The following is a 20766-nucleotide window of genomic DNA, read 5'->3' on the forward strand; positions in this document are numbered from 1 at the left end:
GTGTTTGCCTGCTCAGGTCTTAACCTGGTGTAACACAGAGCATGTTGGCGTAATGATAGCATGCAGCAGTGCAGATGACCAGGCTTGTGTTTACAATGGGAGGCTCTGACGTCTTTTCTGTCCACTCAGGATCCTGTATTTGTTTTAGGCTTTAACCTGACTGGCTCGACCTCGGCTCTGTCCACACAGCTCCTGATGAAAGAGCCCACGTGACAGCAGCACCCACAGGATCCCTGCCACAGTGGTGGCAGGAGCAGACACACTCTGGCTTCAGGTTGATCTATCAGTGCTGAGCTTAAGTGGCTCCGCTCACACTGCTGGGATTGTGCGGTTGGAGAGATGGCTGGGGATTTGTCTTTATGTGACTTTCAGCAGGTTGTTTATGCCACATGTTTTTGTTGTATTAACTCATGATGTACTTCATTTATGTTAATACAGAGAAAAACTCCATTTCCTTTTACAGTTTACTCATTTAAAATATATCTCACATTTGCGTCATTGAGGTTTATGTATTGAGGTTTAACATGGGCATGATTTAGGTTGTGAAAAGCTTGCATAACAAATGACATGTACGTTCACAAGTTTACTCTGGTGCTGTTAATCGTTATGTGTTTGTTGTAGTTTGGCACTAAGCACTTTGATTTATTCCACTTAGACCAGCAGCGCCATCTAGTGGACACAATGAGAACTCACAGGAGAACACACACACACACACACACACACACACACACACACACTAGCCTACAGTTATGTCAGTGTGTGTTACAGCAGGTTTTACTTGGTGCTACACAGCTGGTGATGATCAGCTTATCATTCCTGAGAGAAAACATTTTTCCACATGCTTGCGTTTTTTTCCTGTCTTAGATTGTTCATTTTATTTATTTGTCTATGTATTTATTTTTACAGAACCTTATATTATATATATATATATATATTATATATAAACCTTATATTTTTGTGCCACACCAACATAATAAAAGAAAGAGAACAGTGGCAATTTAATTGAAATTCTTAGTTAATTCTTAGTTAAATTCCCAAATCTATAAATAATTTTTAGATTAATCCGAGCACTAATGATCAGACTTTATTCTTGGTACAACTTAGTACAATTTCTTTGTAACACAGTGTCTTCACTTCTCGACCATACATGACGGACATGCTAAATAAGCTGATTTCATTATTATGCCCAAGGAACAACTTATTTTATTTCACTTTATTTCATTTCATGTCACTTCACTTCACTTCACTTCATTTCATTTTATTTTGTTTCATTTTATTTTATTTTGTTTTAATCAGGTTTGTGAGCCCCAAGGAGTTTTTTTAAGATGTTAAACTTTAGAGAGCAAAAATAATACGTGTGAATATGAAACAATGTTTATGGAATATGATAGAAAGAATACAGAATTATTATGCATGAATACAAATCTAAAGAAAAAACAACTTTATTTTCACTTCCTGGGAGCAGGTTTGTGTTTGCCTGCACTGTTTCTGATCAGTGGCTCCGGTTATAGGAAATGAAACGCCTAAGCTTCCTAAACACTGCAAGTCCCACAATGCATCAGTCGCTATTAAACTGGGAAAGTACGGAACCGTCAGAAAATGCGTCTTACTTTCGATTTCACTCTTTGTGCTGAGTAACTGTGAGTATGTGCACGGCATTGAATTGCAGCGATAAACAGTTTATTGTTCTTTTCTCGAGGTTTCGTTGAAGTTGAAACGCTTCTATAAACTTAATTGAATACGTTTTTGCCCACAGAGACGACATGGCCACTGTGGGTATTCGCCTCGAGTCGAAGAAACAGGTGAGCGCGTGCTTGATTTACGTGTCTCATATTTGATCATTTTAGAGCCACTCTGCCGTCAAACCGTCAGTGAGGCTGACAGGTGAGCTGAGGTCAGTGTCTGACAGCAGGAGGTTATCAGGCAGATTGGAGCTGTTCTTACTAAGTGAAGGAATATAAGTAAATAAACTAACTACATCATGTGATTTCTTCTTTTCAGGTGGATGCCTTCTGCCAGAAAGTCACCAAGGAGGTAATTTATCCAGCATTTCCAAACCGTCACCATGAATTTAAGCTCGTCATACTGATGTGAACAGTGTTGGCTGATTATTTTCTATATATATTTTAATACCAGGCAGAAGAGCTGGTGTCAGAATTCTTCCCTCAGAAGATCGAGGAGCTGCAGATGCTGCTGAAGGTATCATTGTGACTTCATCGGCCATACTGTGTTCCCTCAGGTGTCTTTTATATGGTGTTTCTTTCTCCAGCCGAACACGGAGGCCTCCCCTGCGCTCCACGCTGTACACTTCTTCCTTTTACTACAGCACATACTGCAGCTGCCCTCACAAAGCACATTCATACCATGCTGTATGCAGACAATTGGGACATACCTCTCCATCTTAATATCGCACCTTGAACTTTGACTCCCTTCCTCATTCATAGTTTATCGTGCAAAGTTTGAATATTGATGAATAAGTGGTTGCCTTGGAGATACCAAACACCATTGGCTGTTTTTTCATCAATAGTCCAACTTTGCGCTATGGACTGCAGCACAAGCTTTCCGGGTGATTTCGTTATCGTGTGTTGTATTGATGTCCGAGTGTTTTCTTTACCAATTTACTGCAAAGATTAGAGAGGCTGCTCTCGTCTGTCTCTGCTCTCTCTGCGGCTCAGCCAGTTTGTCCTCTGCTGTGCAGACAATTGCCAGAACAGCCAAAAGAGTGTGATGGATTCCACACTGCTACGGATGTAGCAGGACATCCTGCTGTTTTTGGCATACTGCATTTAACATTCATGTATTTGGGTATACTAAACAGTGTGGAAGTATGGGTATTGCATCCATACCTGTGCTTTACAACAAAACTCTTCCTTGTGACAAAGCTTAACCCCACTGTGGTCTGGACATGCGAAGGTGTGTGTCTGTCCCTGAAAAGTGACGTTTGTGACTTGTGTGATCTGTCAGACATCTTTCAGCTGTGATGACCTGGCTTCTTTGAAGGCTCCTCTGGACATTCCCATCCCAGACCCGGCTAAAGAGGAGGCCAAACGCAAGAGGAAGGAGGAGGTAGGTCCCACACTCGGAAGGTTTGCTTCGTCTTATGAAAATGTGATACGAGGGAGCATGCTGGTTTGAAGAGGCATTCAAAGGTATTTATATTTCTTTGTTTGAGTACAGTCACTGATTCTTGCCTGTAATTTATTGAGAGGCAATTGCCAAATTAAGAAAACGCTCCAGAGGGTTTAAGAGGGTAAATGGAAATTAAGCAGCGGTGCCATATTTTATAAATGGAATAGACTCCACAGCGAGGAGTCTTTTAGTTAAGTATTTTGTTTTCCCAACCATTGAATTTCTTGAGGAGCGCAGCATAAAGCCTCTCAACTGAAATCCTCCGCCAAGTGTTTATATTTAGCCTTAAATAAAATATCAAGACACAACCCTGAAACTGAGTCCTTTGTTACCATGGCAACCAATCGCTGTGCAATTTCCAAGAGCTGCTTTACAAATTGGCAGTGAGTGGGCCTTTTATTTTAGGTGATCTTTCCCCTCACACGCTGCCACATTGCACACACCGATTTAGAGGAGGAAAGAGTGTAACACTGCCAGTGTCACTAGTTTTATGTGGGGGGGGGGGGTTGGTTGAAAGAATCATGCAGAAACTCTCGGAAACAAAGTGACGGCTGCTGGAGTGCATTCAGAGGCTGTGTGCAAGGAGCAGGAGCTGCTGGAACTAGGTTACATTTCTTATGCAAAGAAAAAAAAAAAATCCAACGTTTGACATCTTCATTTAGCCAGCCATGAAAAAAAAAGCATGTGGGTAAAGCTGTCTGAGAGATTAATAGGCACTGAAAACTCTTTGACCCTCTGCCTTCTGTTCTTGATGATGCAGAAGGAGGCGAAGGAGGAGAAGAAAGACAAGGACAGCGATAAAGAGGACGAAGATTCAGGTATATGAGAAGAAATGATGAAGACAAGTGCTAAAGCAACACACTGGCTGAATGTACTTTCTGGACAAGAACATGCTTGTTATGAGGTGGGAGCGGTAAATTGAAGAAAATATGAATGAGGGCTGATGTTACATCCCAGGAGTTTAATTTGACAAATCTCATTGCAAGAGCTAAACTACTGTAATGGTTTTTCTCAAACACTGAATATTTATTAGAACCATTATAGCTACAAACCAGTCCCTCTAGGGCCTGTTATTGCCTCTCCACCTGTCCCCTAACTAATAATACTGACATGGAGTCAAACTGTAGCTAATGAGAAAACAAAGCCAGTTCGGGCATGGTTTCCCAAATGATTCGCCAGGACTGAATAGTAGTAACTGGGGAGCATTTTTATGCGCATGTTCTAAATTAAAACCAAAATCCTCTCAGAAAGCAGCCAGACTCAACCAGAATTTTATGATTTTGTGATCAAGTGATGCAATATTTTGTGCACCAGGGCCTCCCTGCGGTCCAATCTGCAGCAACGAGCGGGTGGAGAGTCTCCTGCAGGAGGTCAAGCCTCAGATCCAGACCCTGAAAGAGAAGCTCAACACGGTCAGTCTCCTAGCTTCATTTTCTACCAAGAAAATCAGTCTAAATGTGGTCATTACTTTTGCTTATCTAGTGCACAACATGTATGTATGGAAGGAATATCCTTTTGAGTGCATATCACTTCATGTAACTCTTTTAAGTATGCCATGAGAGAATTTAGACCCGTTTTTAAATGAGGCTGTGTTAGAGTTTTAATAACACTGACTGTGAACACTATGACAAGCTCATATGTTCCACTAGAGATTAGTAAATGCAGATTTTCCTGGCAGGTGTCAATGTGGGTGCAGCTCCAAATCCCTAAAATTGAAGATGGTAACAACTTTGGAGTGGCTGTGCAGGTTGGTAACGGCTGATAATTATGATGTCTGCCTTGTGTGTTTTGAAATGTATCCAGTTAGAGTTACTGTCATTATTCTTGTGCAACAGGAGAAAGTGTTTGAGCTGCTGACCAACACACGCACCAAGATCGAGGCATTCCAAACTCAGCTTTCAAAGTAAGAGCCCACACGCCAGCAGCTAGTCTGTGGTTGTGTTTTTCTTTTTTTAACTTTATTTGAATGATAAACAAGCGATGCAGTCACACTCAATAAGATGCATCATCTCTTTCATTAGTGCTGATGCAGTTGCTCATGTCGCTGTCTAGCCTCATCCACTCAGGGAGAAAACAGAACAAAGTAGTCATACTAACTGACACCTGCATGAAGGGATCCTTTGAGAAATTTACAATTTTGACCTTTATTTCGAGCTTCCTTCTGGAAAATCTGTGTATTAAGTTAATTCATTTGCACAGTGTTAGTGTGAAATACAGAGCCCTTTCACTTTAAAGGGAAACTATGTAACTTTTGAGAAAATTGATTCCCCTCACAAATTAAAAGTGGAATTCTTGAGCAATGAAACGCACTGTTGCTCAATTCAACACACTCTGGAGTTGTTGGTGTTAAAGGCATTCGTGCTCTGGCATGACCAGTAATTTCTGGTGGTTAATATGATCTAATGACCGCAAAGTTAATGTAAATATTGCAGTGTAAAGGCTTTTACACACCAACAACGATTTATATTAAAATAGCTTAGCATTAAACACTATCTCATAACTGCCACTTGTAGCCACAGTGGCTGCTGTTCAGCAAAAGTTACAGTCTGACTTTAATCAAGTCTGCAACAGAAGTTTAGCGAGAATCATTTAGTTTGCTCAGGATGATTTCAAACATGGTTAGGTTGTAATGTATCCTGTTGACAACTGTTATAAATTAACGACAAGCAACTTCTCCTTTGCTTTGTTAGATATTACAGCGAGAGAGGTGATGCTGTGGCCAAAGCCGCCAAACAATCCCATGTGGTCGGTATACATTATGATACACGCTTTTGTGTTTCTGTGTTTTAATGCTCACACGCTCGCCCATATTGACGTTCACTGTGTGCCACCTGCAGACTGCATGCTCTTTTTGTGTGTCAAATAAACGCCATTATGCCGATGCTCGTCTCTGTGCAGTGGGTACATACTGGACGTGCCATTTCCTGTATATTTTTGCATATGAGCTCTGTTGTGTGCTCTCTGCTGCAGGGGGACTACCGACAGCTGGTTCATGAGCTGGACCAGTACCAGTACTGCGAGCTCCGCCTTGTGGTCCTGGACATCCGCAACACATATGTAAGACCCCTACCTCCTGTTGTTTACTCTGAGGCTGCTGTGTAAAAACCCTGTCCCTCATATGTCTATTTGTGTAGAAAAAAGAAAGAAAAAATATCAAAATCGAATACATAACTGATGACCATCATAATCACTGCGCTAAAGAATGTCTAAATGCCATCTGAACATTGTAAATCAACATGTATCAAACTTAATATACCATCTGCTGTAATCATGCACTGTATTTTAAATAAAACTATCCACACATCTATAACATATTCCAGTCGTGTCCCAGCAGCAGGGACGGTGGCTAAATGGAATCCATTCCTTCTTAATAGGAGGGTAATTAAACTAATTGCTGTGCATGTGTTAAATTGATTGGTGTTCCATCTCCCATCCATTAGTCACTGTTTGTCCCCCTCCGCTGGCTATTGTTCTCCTGTGTTTGATGCTGGTAATGAACACGGTGATACAGGTGATGAAAGGAGCCGCTCGACACGGTTACGGCTCTGGATCTGGGTGTCGCTCTCTTTTATTACCGCTTCTAACCTTCCTGTTTCTCTCTTTCTCTCTCACACGCTTGCCCGTCTTTCTCGCGCCGCACTTCCACTGATGCCTCTCCCCGTGTTCGTCTCTCCAGGCCGTGCTGTTTGACATCATTAACAAGAACTACGACAAGATTAAGAAGCCCAGAGGAGACGGCAAAGCTCTCATCTACTGAGAGCAGCTCCTGCATGCTCTGACCAGATACAAGTAGTGTAGAATGACACTCTCATTAAGTAACAGTAATACACCTGCTCTGACAAAAATGTCTCCCTTTTCTTATTGTGTATTCATTTCGGTTCAGATTACAAAATAAAGCAACAGGATTCTGATAACTCTGTGTGCACTTCTTTTTTTTTTCCCCAAAGGGAACTTAAATCTGGTTATATTGACCAACAGTGAAAATAACCTGCATATTTATGTTCTGTCAGGGTAATGTAGTGTTGTTACGGATGTTTACAGGTGATAAACTAAACCAAGGCCACAACCACATCCCCAAAACATCATCTGCAAAGAGTTTCCCGCTACTGAGGCTGTTTGTTGATGTCTGCGGTGGCACAAAGTCCCTCCCCTGGAAGACCAGGACAGCCCCAGCTCGGTTTGAGTCTGTACCATCCCTGATAGAGTCCTCTCCATCCCAGGTAGCCCAGCGCGCCTCCCAGCTGCTGGGAGGGGAACTTGGGGAAGTGTGCGAGCAAACACAGCAGCAGGAACATCCAAACGGAGAGTAGAACTACACACAGAAGGAAGATGAACCTTAGAGGGCCACCGGGCGATCCCTGCTGAGGCTTTGCTTGAGCCAGGTGGGGGCCAAAGACAGACATTTCCTCAACAAGCAGCAGGCAACACAAGCAGAGGATGAGGACGTCCTGGGATACTTCGTAACCCCTCCACATCATGTTGGCTTTGAGGCAGGAGGCCTTGGTCTGATCTTCATGCAGGAGCAGCAGGGGCTGTGCTAAGGAGGCGGGGCCTTGGATGTCCTCGGCAGGGGCCATAGGTTCATAACAGGCCCCCGCTGCGTCCTCCAGCAGGCTCAGGAGACGCTGACAGGCCAACCACAGCAGCCCCGCGACCCCTAACCGAGAGAGGTGGCGGAGGGACACGGAGGGTGAGTGGCGGGCTGAGACGGAGAGGAGGAGGATGAAGGAACCCGTGAAGATGCAGGTCCAGCCCCAAGTGGACCTGAGGAACTTCCTGTGGGAGGAAAAAAGATTGTGTCCATGGGTATAACTGCTGCCATATTTTTTTGAATCCATTCAAATTTGATGCACGGCCAAATGATGGATTGCTTCGCTAATTGGCTTCACACCATGAGTCATATAAGATCAATCTAAAAAAGACTGAGCAAAGTCTCATACAGTTCATGTTTAAATCGGTATCATCTTACTCCTACGCTTTAAAACGGGCAGTTTGATAAGTATACATTAATATAGATAACACAAAATATTAATTAATTATTAAAAATAACTTTTGAAGGACTTATTGTCAGGGGAGCTTTAATGAGACACTAGAATGCCCACATAAAAATGTTGGGGGGTTTCCAGGGGAACATAGCAGGAAGGTAACACAGCTACCTTTAGCCATCACAAGCTCCTGGTCATACCAGACCAAAAAATTCCTGAGCGTCCTGAATTAAGCACGGCTGCATTTTATTTCTCATCACGTCAAGTGTCCATCTGTCAGACAAAGAATGTGTTACATCTTATTTTAAAAGTTATGTAATATCACTTCAGTATGGATAGATCTAAATCTAAATGATCTAAATAATGTGTCAGGCTGGTTTTGGGCTCATAATGACACCCATTCAGGACAGGTTTAAAAGGAGCACATATGTCCAGCTGAAAATCTCACAGTAACTTTATTCATTTCCAGCAACAGCAGCTATAAAGGAGATTATAGACAACCATGAAGTGTGATATTTTTGCAGAGCTCTCACCTGTACAGGTAGTGGTTGCTGTTGCTGAAGATGCTGTACTTTGACACCCAGAGACTCAGGGCAGGACCAAACAGAACGAAAGCAGACAGCATGAGGTGGAAATGTCCTCTCACCAGGCTGCTTCCCATAATTCTGGCCAGCAGGTTTGTCACAAACACTAAAGCAGCGTTCAGGACTCTGAGGATGAATCTCCCCGGCAGTATCAGCTCCGCAGCCATCTTGTGTAACTTCTCCAAGCTGATCTCTGCTGTGAAGCCATTTGAGGAGTTTTCAGTCTCCAGCTCCATGTTTAGCCACCGTCTTTGTCCTCTTGATGTCTTTGGTAGTTTCAGATGTAATTTTGAGTAGCTTCACCTCTTCTTTTCTCTTTGTGTCCAGTTAGTGTTAGTGTCTCTGTGGGGGGAGTCCGCCTCACTTTCTTTTGTCTTTGAAAGGCACACCAGTTCTGCTCTGGCAGCCTCTCTACTCTATCACTGTCAGGCCTGCAGGAGAGCACATGGTTTATAAAAATACAAGCCCTCTGTCCCCTTTCCCCTCCAAAACCCTCCCCCTCCACAGCACAGACTCAGAGTGTGGACATGGTAATTGCTGCTGCTGTAACTGACCCCATTATTCTCAAAACAATCATCCAAAGCGCTGGGAGTTTGATCCCATTAGATGTTAGCTGCCTGTGTGGCTTGAAAATAAACCCCAAATTGTGCACGGCGGCTTAAAACAACTGCTTTGCCATCAGACTTAGTGGTGCGATGCAACGCTGTTCAGTTACATTTGCATTTAGCACCAAAAATCCCGTCTATTCCTGCAAAAAGAATCATTCTGACATGAAATGGATCGTTTGGCTCCTTCTTTGGGTCTCCTTTCGTCTCTCCATTCTTAGAATCAGCTGCCGGAGCCAAAACTAATTTAAGTTATAAACTGTTGCCAGCCTGCATTTGGCGCCACGAACAGCTGCGTTTCTCACAGCACTTTCAGTCTTTTTTTATTTCCCGGCCCACTCCTCAGGCCAGAGTCTCTTAAACCTTTTCAGCTCGCAGAGCCAAATTGAGTAAATTTAGTCTTTCCATGGGATTTATGCTCAATGAAACAGACTAGATGTGTTTTCACAAGCCAGGACATCCAGTCCCACTGCAAACATAGACTTCAACAGAAATACCGCTGGAGTCCATGTGCTGTTACAGTGTAAGGATATTCTGGGTGCTGAAAAACCTAATCACATGTAAGTATAGTAGCTTTGACATTAGCTCCTTTCTTCCATTTGCCTTTTCAGTTATTCAAATGCCAAATCTCAAATGCCTTTTTAGTTTAAACCCACATAACATCTGGATTCAGATCACTTTTCCTTAAATGTGACTTCCTCCTAATAAAGGCAGCGATGCTTACCAACACTGTGCTGTACACTAGTGTTAATGAAACCAGACATGCCAAAGAATCTCGGTCTAATTTTAGACGCTTACTGCATTGCTGTCATTACAATGACATTCAGGCGACTTTGCTGGTGTTCCTGTAGCAGCTAATTGTCAGTTGACTGTTTCGTTGTATTTAGCCAAATGAAATTCTCAGGGAAAAGAAACTAAACGAGAAGTTTGAAAATATTCCCCACTGAGTTTCATGGTAACGGCTTTTTAGATAAGTGCATATGGACACTTCTCTCCATTTAGTTCCCCGTTACCAGGATATGAAAATGCCCCACTTTTGCACGTTTTAAGAGCAAATGTAAAAAAAACTAATAAAGTGGTTTCTCATCAATACCAAGACTTGACATCAACAGATCAGTAAAAAGCTTCAGTTCGTCTACATGTAAAGAGAGGTTTTATTGTTCCTGTAAAACAATGGTCAGAGTGAAATATGGGCTTTGATATAAACACCTGAAAGTTGCATATACAGATCAGTGTGTAGGTTTTCCCTCCATGCACACATCCCCACTCCCTTCTCCAAGTCCTGACCTGAACATACAGGCACACACATTCAAGTCTTTTAAACAGATCACGGGTTTATATTGGCCGACACGATAGCTCTTATTTTTTTAATTGACTCAGGGCTTGTGTTTACAGAGTTGAGTGCTGATCCAGGATCAATAGTAAGCCCTCAGACTGTGGTTGTGACTAAGTACAGGGGTCGCCTTTAGACTTGGGGCAGTCTAAAGAAGATTTAACATAAAATTATCAGCGGTATGTTTGGGCGTGTGGTTCCTCTATTTCTGACCAAGTGGTGGACCAATAGGAAACTTCCGTGATAGCCAGGTTTTGGAGACTTTGGGTTATTGGCAAATAATATACTGGATTATTACAATATATTGGGTTTTTAAATGAGGACACTGCTCTTGATATTCCAGCACACTAACAACTATCTAAATACACTCCCTGAACACACATACCATTAAAATACTATACATTTATACAGAATCATCACCCTCAGTTTCTCCCTGCAATATCCAACATTGATCTTTGTGAGACTAACTTACCATTAAATTTCGATAGCTCATTAAGTAAGTGCGGTGCTGAGCGTTTTGAGCGTCAGCACATGTGCGTCAAGTGTTTCAGGGCCAAATTCAAAACATTTGGCCTATTGACTTTGCGCAAGACAGTGAGGCAAAAACAAAAGAAAAACAGAAGTAGGCCATCCCACTGTGCCCTAATCTGCATTTGACAACGTAAGGCTATGACGCCTTCCAATTGAACACTTCACAATCACGCTATAATTGTAATTATTAATATCCAGCATTGAATTTAAAAGATATTTAAGTCTCTCCCGGTCCACATGAGCTTATAGTCTTCCTCGGTTAGGGCCAGCTTTGCCCCATCTGCAGCGATGTCACTTCCTTCGACATCGTTTTCTTTTGTCTCTCTTCTTCTCTCGCTGCCTCAGAGGCCTTTTCACATGTCGTCAGACTCTCTCCCTCTCTCGCTCCTCCTCTAGAGGGTGAGTCTGTCTGTGCTCCCACATCTGCACCGCTCCGTCCCACTGTGGAGAAACACAGGAGGCTGAGGATGACGACAGGGATCTGAGCTGAAGTGCTGTTCTTTTTGAAGTTAGCGCCGGCTTCTAGCCTCCCACTGTGGCTCTGATTTGAAGTTCTCAATTTTGTCTGTGACTTTTCTAAACCTGAACTGTCCAATGTACTTAGAAAAGTTCTGGCTTCAAAGTTGAAATCTTTAACTTAACTTATCTTACTTAAAAATAAGTAGAGAGTTCACATTAAAACTCCCTCACCAGTCTTTGCATCACTATTCAGTCACTTTGCTCTTGCTAGAACCTCACTAACTTTCTGAATTAACTTTTCAAATTGTGCACTGGCTGACTCGAGTAAAACTTTTACATAATTGTTTCCATCAGATGTAAGAAGACTGTTTTAAAGCCAGCAAAGGGCTGGCTACCCATGAAGTTTCCGTCTTTATACATGAGTTTTTCTGGCACATCTTTTAGTTTGCATGAGCCATGTAACCACATCAATAGTGTGAGAATTACTCAAAGACAATGATATCACAGGAGCATCTTCAGCTTTGAGTCGATAGTCGGCTTTTCTCTATAGCTGAGAGAGAAACTGCTAAAAAAGTACAATGTAATACAATTAAATTAGACACAAAACATAAAATACACTCATATTTCCTAATAGTCCATTTGATTCTCTGATTCTTGCAGAGCAAACATCCAATTCTCTGACTTCTCTTCATTCCATGGTTTTCCATTACTGGAGGAAACAATGGCTGCTTTGATTCATCCTCAATACTAAACCTTCTACAGTTTTTGAAGCATCATCTGAAGTGCTTTCTTTCCATTTAACTTAACCAGGCTTATGATCACAAACTTATTGCATCCAAAGAGTTTGAATTAACAGCACTCACAGAGCTGCTGACGATGTTGTCCTCGTACGGGTGCCAACTGACGTCCCTCACACACGCTTCGTGGTCCGACAGTCTGGCGACGACGGCGCCCGTCAGGACGTCATAAACTGAACGGAGACACATAGAGCAGGTTTAGCTTCTTGTAGGCATGTCTTGTATATCATGTCACTTTAATCCCATCAGACTGCACTGGTTCTCCATCCAAAAACGACAATACGAAGTGTTACACTGAATTCATTGGGTGGAAGACACAAAAGACTACACGCTGCAGGTGATACTCACTGATGATTTTGCCGGTGGAGCAGCCGGAATAGATGAACCTCTGCCCAGTGCTGAACTCTGGAGAGAAGCGGCAGCGGATGAGGGTATGCAGAACGCCGTGACCGCGGTAGGTCATCACTGAGGTGTCGCCCGTCAGCTTGTGTCTCTTCAGGGCTGAAGGGCACAACAAACCACAAAGGTAAATACAAACAGTATTTAGATATCAAGACCTTTAAGAAAGTCATAATTTGCATGAGTTTGGTTTAATCTGCAGAGACACAGAGTTAATTTACATCCTAAACATCCTTACTCAGGCTAAAAAAAAAGTGGCTTCTCCTGCCTTTCTCCCCCCTGCTCCTTCTCATTATCTGAGCTCCTATCCTTCACCTCTCCTCTGCTCCTTCCCTCCTCTTTGACTTGTAATGGTAATCACTCATCTGCATCTCTCCAGTACTGCCACATCCCCTTACCCTCAGCACACACGCACACCCACATTTCACCTTTCTGTCATTGACCCTTTCCACCTCTTTTGTGACATCATTTCATCTTCCTCTCCTCCTTTCTTCTCTTATGTGACCTGTCCTCCTCTTCCTTCCTGACTCGTTCACTACCAGTAGCTCCCTCTCCTCCTCCTCCTCCTCTCACCTCTCTGGGGAACCTGCTGCCAGCGGTAATCCCAGTTTTGTTGGGTGACAGCCAGGCGGGAAGCGGCCAACCCCTCTTTGGGAGAGAACTTCCTGACATCCCACAGCTTGATGGACTGATCCTTCGAGTTGCTGATCAGATAGCGTGCGTCACCCTGGAACAGTCATAACAACGGTGACCACATTTTAAAAAGAAAGCAAACCTCAGGATTAGACCAGTACATTGGCGTAAAGATACGGTATACGGGGCTAATACTGGCATCTCATTAATCAACTTCTAACCCATCATCAGTCAAATCCAACTACCCACGAGGGCTTGGGAACTTTTCATCAACAGATTGATAAAATACCAGCAGCATTCCTCTACTCGCCCCCCCACCTTGCTGTGGATGAAGGTGATGCCGTCTCGGTGGCCGGCCAGCTGTCCGACAGGCTGCGGTCTGTCCTCCCGCAGCGTACGTCTGTCCCACACCTTGCACAGCGCGTCGTCGCTGCCAGAGAAGAGCAGCTGGGACGAGCTGTCGGCAAACGCCACCGCATTCACGTCATCCTCGTGGGCATCAATCTGATGAGCAGAGACGTACAAGAAAGAGAGTCCGCATTTCTGTGAGCATGTGTGTAAGACTGTGGGTTTCCTTTGTGAGAGACAGTGTGTAATATACACACAGCGCCTTTGTCTCTGTGCTTGTGCATATCTGTGTGTGCATAAACGTTGTCCAGAATATTTCCTGTTTTATTTCATGGCAGACACATTTTTCTGCAAGACTGAAGTAAATCATAATTGTGCAGTTACATGATCAGTGTGGTTCTCGGCGGCAGGGGAGTGCTACAAATACGCTTTGGATGTATGGCAACACAGGCTGCATGCAAATTGCAAAGGAATGAGGGTAGAAAAGAACAAAAAGACAGAGATACAGAATAATGAAGGGAAACTGTGTAACATCATGTGGAGGCTGGTGTTCGACATCTTGTTTTCAAAATTGATAGTTATGTTATTTACCATTTTCTTTGTAGAAATTTAGTCACATATTTAAACTTATTAAAGCATATGGGTGGCAAAGCTGTATTTTTCATAAACCATGCTAGCAACAGAGATGGCATCAGTCTATGACTTTGGTCAAGACTGAAATATCGCAACAACTGTTGGATGAACTACAATGACATTTGGTGCACACATTCATGGTCGCCTGAGGAAAAAGCCTACAGACTTCCCTAACATTCCCTGTCACGTGGCACAGAAGAATAAGGTCTGTCAGCCTTTGGCAGCAGGGAGTGCATGATGCTAGAATCACTTCATTGCTGGTTTTTCATAGAATTTGTTAACAATATAAAAAATTTGAAAATAAATATGCAAAAGGAACAGATAAAGTACACACACTGACGCAGAGGTAATGAGAGGGACAGAATGAGGAAGAGCACAAGCCAGCGATGAAGCAGATGGTAGAGGCCAGCTATTGACTTCTACGCAGAGGGAGGTTGTGGGAGGAGGAGGGGGAGGGGGGGAGGGTTTAACCCCCCTGTCCCGCTGCAGGGTGGAGCTGGACTCTCTGCTGCTACATTCCAGGCAGGACGGTGCAAAACTTTGCGTGAGCCGCCACTCTTTCAGCTCTGCTAATGTCTGGCTCACCTTGATCCCAGGATGAGGTGGACGTGACGCAGAAACACGGACGAGCAAATTAGCCTACGTGTAAAACCCAAGCAGCAAATGCACCCAGACACACTAACCTTCAACGTTCGTTTATTCTGCTCAAGATCAAAAACGTAAAGGCAGCCATCATTAGCTCTGAAAAAGAGAGAGGAGGGACACACTGAACAAAATCTCATTCACAGTTTAAATATGACTGAACTGAGTACGCTTTAAATTAAGTGTAGTCGTCTTGTCTATTGCATTTCCACCTAGAACAGAGGATTGTCAGAAAAAAAAGCTGCTTGAATTTATATTTCTGAAAGGGACTGGTCCTGGTTTCAGCTCTGTCAGTCACTGCCATGAAACATGAGAGCAAATTGTACTCACCCTCCCAGGATCTCTTTGCCATCTGTGGACGCAGCCAGCGAAAACACACAGAACCTCCTCTCATCTGGGCTACAAAGCAGCACACACACACACACACAAACAGGTTGACACTACAGCAGCAGCATCATTACTGAATCACAACTACACCGTCTACTACATGTCATCCGACAGCAAAGAAAAAAAGCTTGATGAAGGCACACATCACCTCTGAAACAATGCTATTGTTGGGAAAGCTATGGGTTTAATGGAGGTGCTTTGTTGACATAACGATCTCTCCAATTAACACACACAGAGCGAGAGGATGGATGTTGAGGTGATAAGTTCTGACAGCATCATTCATCCAGGTGGTAATGAAGGGAGAGGAGGGCCGGCTGGTAGGGAATGATAGATTACCTGCTCCGTAATGTTATAAGTTACTATGAGGGAAACACTAACTTGAGGTCCAGGGCGGTGTGTTTTTCACTGTCTCCATCTATACTGCACAAATGAACTGTGGGGAGGATACACAGAGACAGAGAACATATGAGTTAAATAACATATTGCATGACAACAACAAAAAAAACTTATTGTGCAAACTGGTGGCAGAACACAACCATGTATTATCAGTCATGCTGCTAAAACACAATATAATATAGCTCTATCATCACTGACAGGTGTGGAGTCATACAATGGCATCTATCAAATGTGATGCACTGCATTGTGGGACTATTAGCACAAACAGTGTACAATACTTTTTCTGTTCCATCATGGGAATTTTTCCGGGCACAATTACAGCAGTGGAATGTGTTGTTCTCAGGTGCAAATCTAAAGTACTTGATGCTACTTTATACTTAAACTCCACTACATTTGTCAGACAGCTTTAGTTACTTGTTATTAGTTTTCAGATTACAATTCTTTACACACTTCCTGTCCAGTGAAAACCACATATCTCTAAATGTGGTGATTTTGTGGTAAACTTGAATTAGCTGGAAAATACATCCTCACAAAGCTGAAATCACGGCTGTTTCTCTGAGCTCATGTAAAGTTAACTTTTTGGACATGTGTGGTTCTCTGAGAAGAGCAACACTACACACATATTATGATCTTATAGACCATGATGCATTGCTGTAGATTAAACTACCAAACACTAAATAGAGTGTTTGAAATAAACAAAACCTTAAACACCTACAGGAATAAACTACAACATACATGAGCACCTTTACTTTTGATACTTTACATAAAGTGCTGGTGTTACTTCATACTTTTACTTAAACTTACTTTACTTAAGGTTTTGAATGCAGCACTTTTACTTGTAGTGGGGTATTTTCACAGTGTGGTATTAGTACGTTTACCTAAGTAGAGGATTGTGGTGCAATTTGATAGTAGCGAAAACACAATCTAAACTAACTGTAGGAAACCAGTCATGACACAAAGATTTATGGGCAGAGGGACACAGATTGTTATATAGAGCATGTTTTCTAAATTGGTAGATAAATTAAAAAAAGCCATATTTCAGATTTCTTTTGCTGCAGCATCAGTAAACTTCAATGGATGCTGGCGGGGGGCTAGCTGGCCAAGCCGCTTCACTAATTAGCATCGTATCATATTGGTCCCTTAGCCTTACTATAGTCAGACCAGCTGGAGTAGAGCACGTGATGCGCGTCAGGCGTGAAGCAGACGTCCAGAACACTCCAGCCCACATCGTGAGCCTTTACTGTTCGCCGCAGGTGAAAGCGCCCCCTGGTGGTGTCGTACAAGCGGATGTTCTGGTCTGCAGCGAGTACCAGAGGGAAAAAAAAACATGATCAAAGAATGCATGTCTGTAATCAAATGACAGGGAATGTGTTCCTTGCTGTATTGTCTGCTTAGAAAACAGACACTTGGTTCAAAAAAGAAAGTAAAAAAGTAACCATAATTAATGAATACGATGTGGTGCTACTAGATTTGATTTTTTCTAACAGTTTTTCTGTTTGTTTTACAAAACAGAACAACTGTTTGTTTGTATCAAGTGATGGTAAAACAAGAAATTCAAAGATCAGAAATACTGGTGTGACTGATCACGTTCTGCTCACTAAACAAATGACGATGAAGATTTGGTGGTCTCTGCAGTTTTAAACAAACACCAAGAATGATTATCAGATCTGATTCAGTTCCTCTGGGTTCTCATGTTGGATCTGGGGTTATTTACCTTGGCAGGCAGAGAGGAACATGCTGCCATCCTCACTGTAGACTCCACAGAAGGCTTTCTGCTGGTATGTATCCTTGTGGGATACATAGTTTGGCAGAAAACTGCAAAAGGAACAAAGGTCACTATCATCTGATAGACAAGTATTCAAACAAGTCCTGTAATCGTGTCAAGTGTATTACAGATTTTCACTACAAAATATACAACAATCAGTCTCAGAAAATACAACAAAAATGCGCCACTTTTATGAACTTATTGATTCTTTTTCAGTCTGTGCATCACCTCCAAGTAATTTGTTTACAAGTATGAGAAGTGCGTAGAATTTAATCAACACTTACTGTGTGCGGATACGATTGCACTCTCCATGGGAAAAACTGGAGCCTCTACATCTGCCTTGCTCCCTCTAAAGAGCAAAGAGAAAAGAAAACATAACACTGGTCAACATCTATTGGGAATTAAACAGGCTGACATAATCAAGTGACCAAAAAAAAAAAAAATACATAATGCATAATGCAAATACATAATGTTAATACTTAATCTCTGATATCACTGCTGGATGCCACAGTTTGTATGCCTGCGTTCTGACCTCTGTTAACATGTGGGTGAAACTTTGTCTGCCTTTCAGCGTAGAGGAGGCGGTGGCCAGCAGGATCTGGGTCCGGATCTCACTCCGGTCCACCTCATGTGTGTCGGGTTGGGCATCCACTAGAAAGATAACACAAAAAAACAAAGTCTTAGTATTAATTACAATCTGCAACCAAAGTCTCCAAACTTATTACACAGAGCATATACCCTGCACATTTAAGAAAACAAACACTGACACATTTGTCCAACTATGCACAAACATGTTTTTCCAATGTTTTCTGATACTGAAGAGGAGAGTAGAACTTAATAATGAGTAGAAGAAACAAGGGACTCACTTGCTAAGTAAAACTGTGAGTTGTTAAATGAGTTTTAAGAGCTCTAAATAATGTGATTTGTTGTACATTCTTACTTAATGGATAACAAAATTGGACTCATCCTGTTTCTGCTACTGGTTGTTAGATGGATTCCAACTTCTCAGAATACAAACAGCCAGAAACAAACTATCCCAAAGCACAGATAACTAACACAGCAAGTAAATAAAGAGTGGTGGTAAGTGGCACTAAGACATCAAGCAAGATATCATTTATTTCTCCACCTTTATGTTAGGACAGTGAACAGTGGCCGATGGAGGTTACCTGGTGGGTTGTAGCGGTCACCCAGCCGACCCTCCCAGGCTCCATCGCTGTCCTCATCAGAGTCAGAGTATGACTGGACCAGCTGCAGCCCTGTGGCTCCACTGCCATGGACCAGTCTGACCTGGCCCCTGCACACACAAAACACTGCATGAGTTCAGCCACCAATCAGTCCAAATGGCAGTACATGCTCAAAGGAATCCAACTCTCTACAGCGAAAGAATGTACATAACAAATGAATAACGGGCAACAGTGGAGCAGGTATCTTACTTCACTAATACTTAATCCAGAAAACACCATCCAGCTGCAGCCCTACAGCCCAGGAATCTTGTAATGTTTCTCCACAGAGCAGTTACACTATAACAGATGGGAGACCAGTGGTTTGCTCCAGGCTGGGTGAATGCTAACTCAAGTGACAGTGCTGCTTCTGCTGGTGCTTTCTAGTTCTGACTCCTCTGCTGGGTTATTACTAGTGGCCCTGTCACTTTCATGGATCAAATCCAAGTTCTGAAAACAAAGTGGTTCTTATCACAGAGATTTGTTAAAAAAAAAAAAAAAAAAAAAAAAACACTTTAACATCATTAACATCAAACTGTAGTAGGGATGGGGGAACTCCCCAACTCCACTTAGCTTCAGCAGAACTGTAATGTAGTGTGATGTTTCAGTTATATGCTCCCTTGATTGAGAGGTTACAACACTGGTCCCCTACTCGGTAAGTGTCTAATAAATACTAAATACAGGCCACCTTCATAGCAACATCTTTTGTACATGTACATGGTCTCATCTACTTATAAAATCTCAATTTCATATAATCAATATGATAATCTGTACAGTTGCAGAGATTTAAAGTGCTAAACTGTTCTGTTAATTATGTACATATTTTCATCCATCAAGCTTCTCATGTATGCTATGTGACCTGGAATATACGATTCCAGTACATTCATGTGAATACTGCGTGAATATCGTATTGCACTGCATTGCATCACACAGGCATTGTGCATTTATACTTCTGCATTTAACACATGTCCATTTGTTGTCTGAGACAGTTTGATTCATTTCAGTTCAGCATGAAAGAAGAACCTGGACACAAGCTATGGGTTATTTCCTTCCTCCTAATTCACCTCCTCAGTAGGTAAGCCAGCACTTCAGCTAAGTCAACGTCCTCCTCTGATGCTGGCTGTCTGTCTCCCTGCTGCCTGTCAGCCGTCCTGCGGCCTCGGCTGCTGCTGCTGCTGCTGCTGCTGCTGCTGCTGCTCTGGTTTGGTTCTGCTGCTTCAGACTGCTCAGCTGGGTTGCCACTGGAAGAGCCCCTTCCACCAGACATCCCAGAACTGGACTGAGAGCCCATAGACTGAAGAGGGCCTGGCAGGGGGAGTAACGAGAAATTTGGCAGTTTTAGGTTTACCTGGGGGAAGCCAGGTGATCACGCATGCAGTGTGTGAGTGTGGAAATGGATACATAGAAAGGAAATGGGAAAATAGAAGTTCGGTAACAATGGCTGGGAAACACAGTCCTGAAACAACTAAACTGACAACAATTAAAACTAATCGCTCGAGCCACTCTACTTCCGCTTAATCAAATTAACAAAACAAGTGGGATCAAGCGGCATATTTGCACTGTCCGCTCGCTCATGATTGAGATGCTCAGGCTGAATTTGTTGAGCTAGTTAGCTAGCAATGCTAACGACTTAACGTTACCGTTTGACTGTCAAACGGTCTTCTTGACAGCTCGTCCGTCCAGCTCTTTGTCGTTTCCGTGCGAACTTAACAATTTGCCCGACGGGAAACTTCCGCCAACGCTAGCGCACGACGCCTGTAGCACATAAAACCGCTCAGGGTTTGACAGCGCAGCGTTTCATCTGTCTGCTAGCAGTCGGCCAGTCCGTGAATCGCCATGTTGTTTACAAAAGTGTGAAAAAACCCTGCGCGTGCCCCTGCCCTTCCGCGGTCACGTGGTCAGCGCCGCCGCTCCTGCCAC

The 20766-nt window shown here is 42.9% G+C and overlaps 3 protein-coding genes across 3 annotated transcripts; 1 reads left to right on the forward strand and 2 right to left on the reverse strand.

The window, feature by feature from the left end:
- Positions 1–1563: 1563 nt before the first annotated feature.
- psme1 (proteasome activator subunit 1) lies at positions 1564–7043 on the forward strand. The gene is made up of 12 exons (XM_070852895.1): positions 1564–1640; positions 1757–1802; positions 2002–2034; positions 2137–2199; positions 2965–3066; positions 3890–3947; positions 4444–4541; positions 4808–4876; positions 4965–5032; positions 5820–5874; positions 6100–6186; positions 6806–7043. The coding sequence occupies exons 2-12, from the start codon at positions 1764–1766 to the stop codon at positions 6884–6886; spliced, it is 753 nt and encodes a 250-aa protein (XP_070708996.1). The 5' UTR covers positions 1564–1640; positions 1757–1763; the 3' UTR covers positions 6887–7043.
- Positions 5066–8941, reverse strand: fitm1 (fat storage inducing transmembrane protein 1). Its single transcript, XM_070852894.1, has 2 exons — positions 8648–8941; positions 5066–7905 (listed from the first exon to the last, which is right to left on the reverse strand). Exons 1-2 carry the CDS (start codon positions 8932–8934, stop codon positions 7233–7235), a joined length of 960 nt encoding a protein of 319 aa, XP_070708995.1. The 5' UTR covers positions 8935–8941; the 3' UTR covers positions 5066–7232.
- A 1492-nt stretch (positions 8942–10433) lies between these two features.
- On the reverse strand, positions 10434–20677 carry dcaf11 (ddb1 and cul4 associated factor 11). The gene is made up of 15 exons (XM_070852561.1): positions 20487–20677; positions 19911–20151; positions 18793–18920; positions 18159–18277; positions 17911–17975; positions 17576–17676; positions 17012–17158; positions 15844–15898; positions 15409–15477; positions 15120–15177; positions 13774–13959; positions 13396–13549; positions 12772–12924; positions 12490–12596; positions 10434–11608 (listed from the first exon to the last, which is right to left on the reverse strand). The coding sequence occupies exons 2-15, from the start codon at positions 20135–20137 to the stop codon at positions 11531–11533; spliced, it is 1647 nt and encodes a 548-aa protein (XP_070708662.1). The 5' UTR covers positions 20138–20151; positions 20487–20677; the 3' UTR covers positions 10434–11530.
- Between the last annotated feature and the right edge of the window lie 89 nt (positions 20678–20766).

The sequence above is a fragment of the Pempheris klunzingeri genome, chromosome 21 (genome assembly GCF_042242105.1).
Source record: "Pempheris klunzingeri isolate RE-2024b chromosome 21, fPemKlu1.hap1, whole genome shotgun sequence".
NCBI classification, from domain to species: domain Eukaryota; kingdom Metazoa; phylum Chordata; class Actinopteri; order Acropomatiformes; family Pempheridae; genus Pempheris; species Pempheris klunzingeri.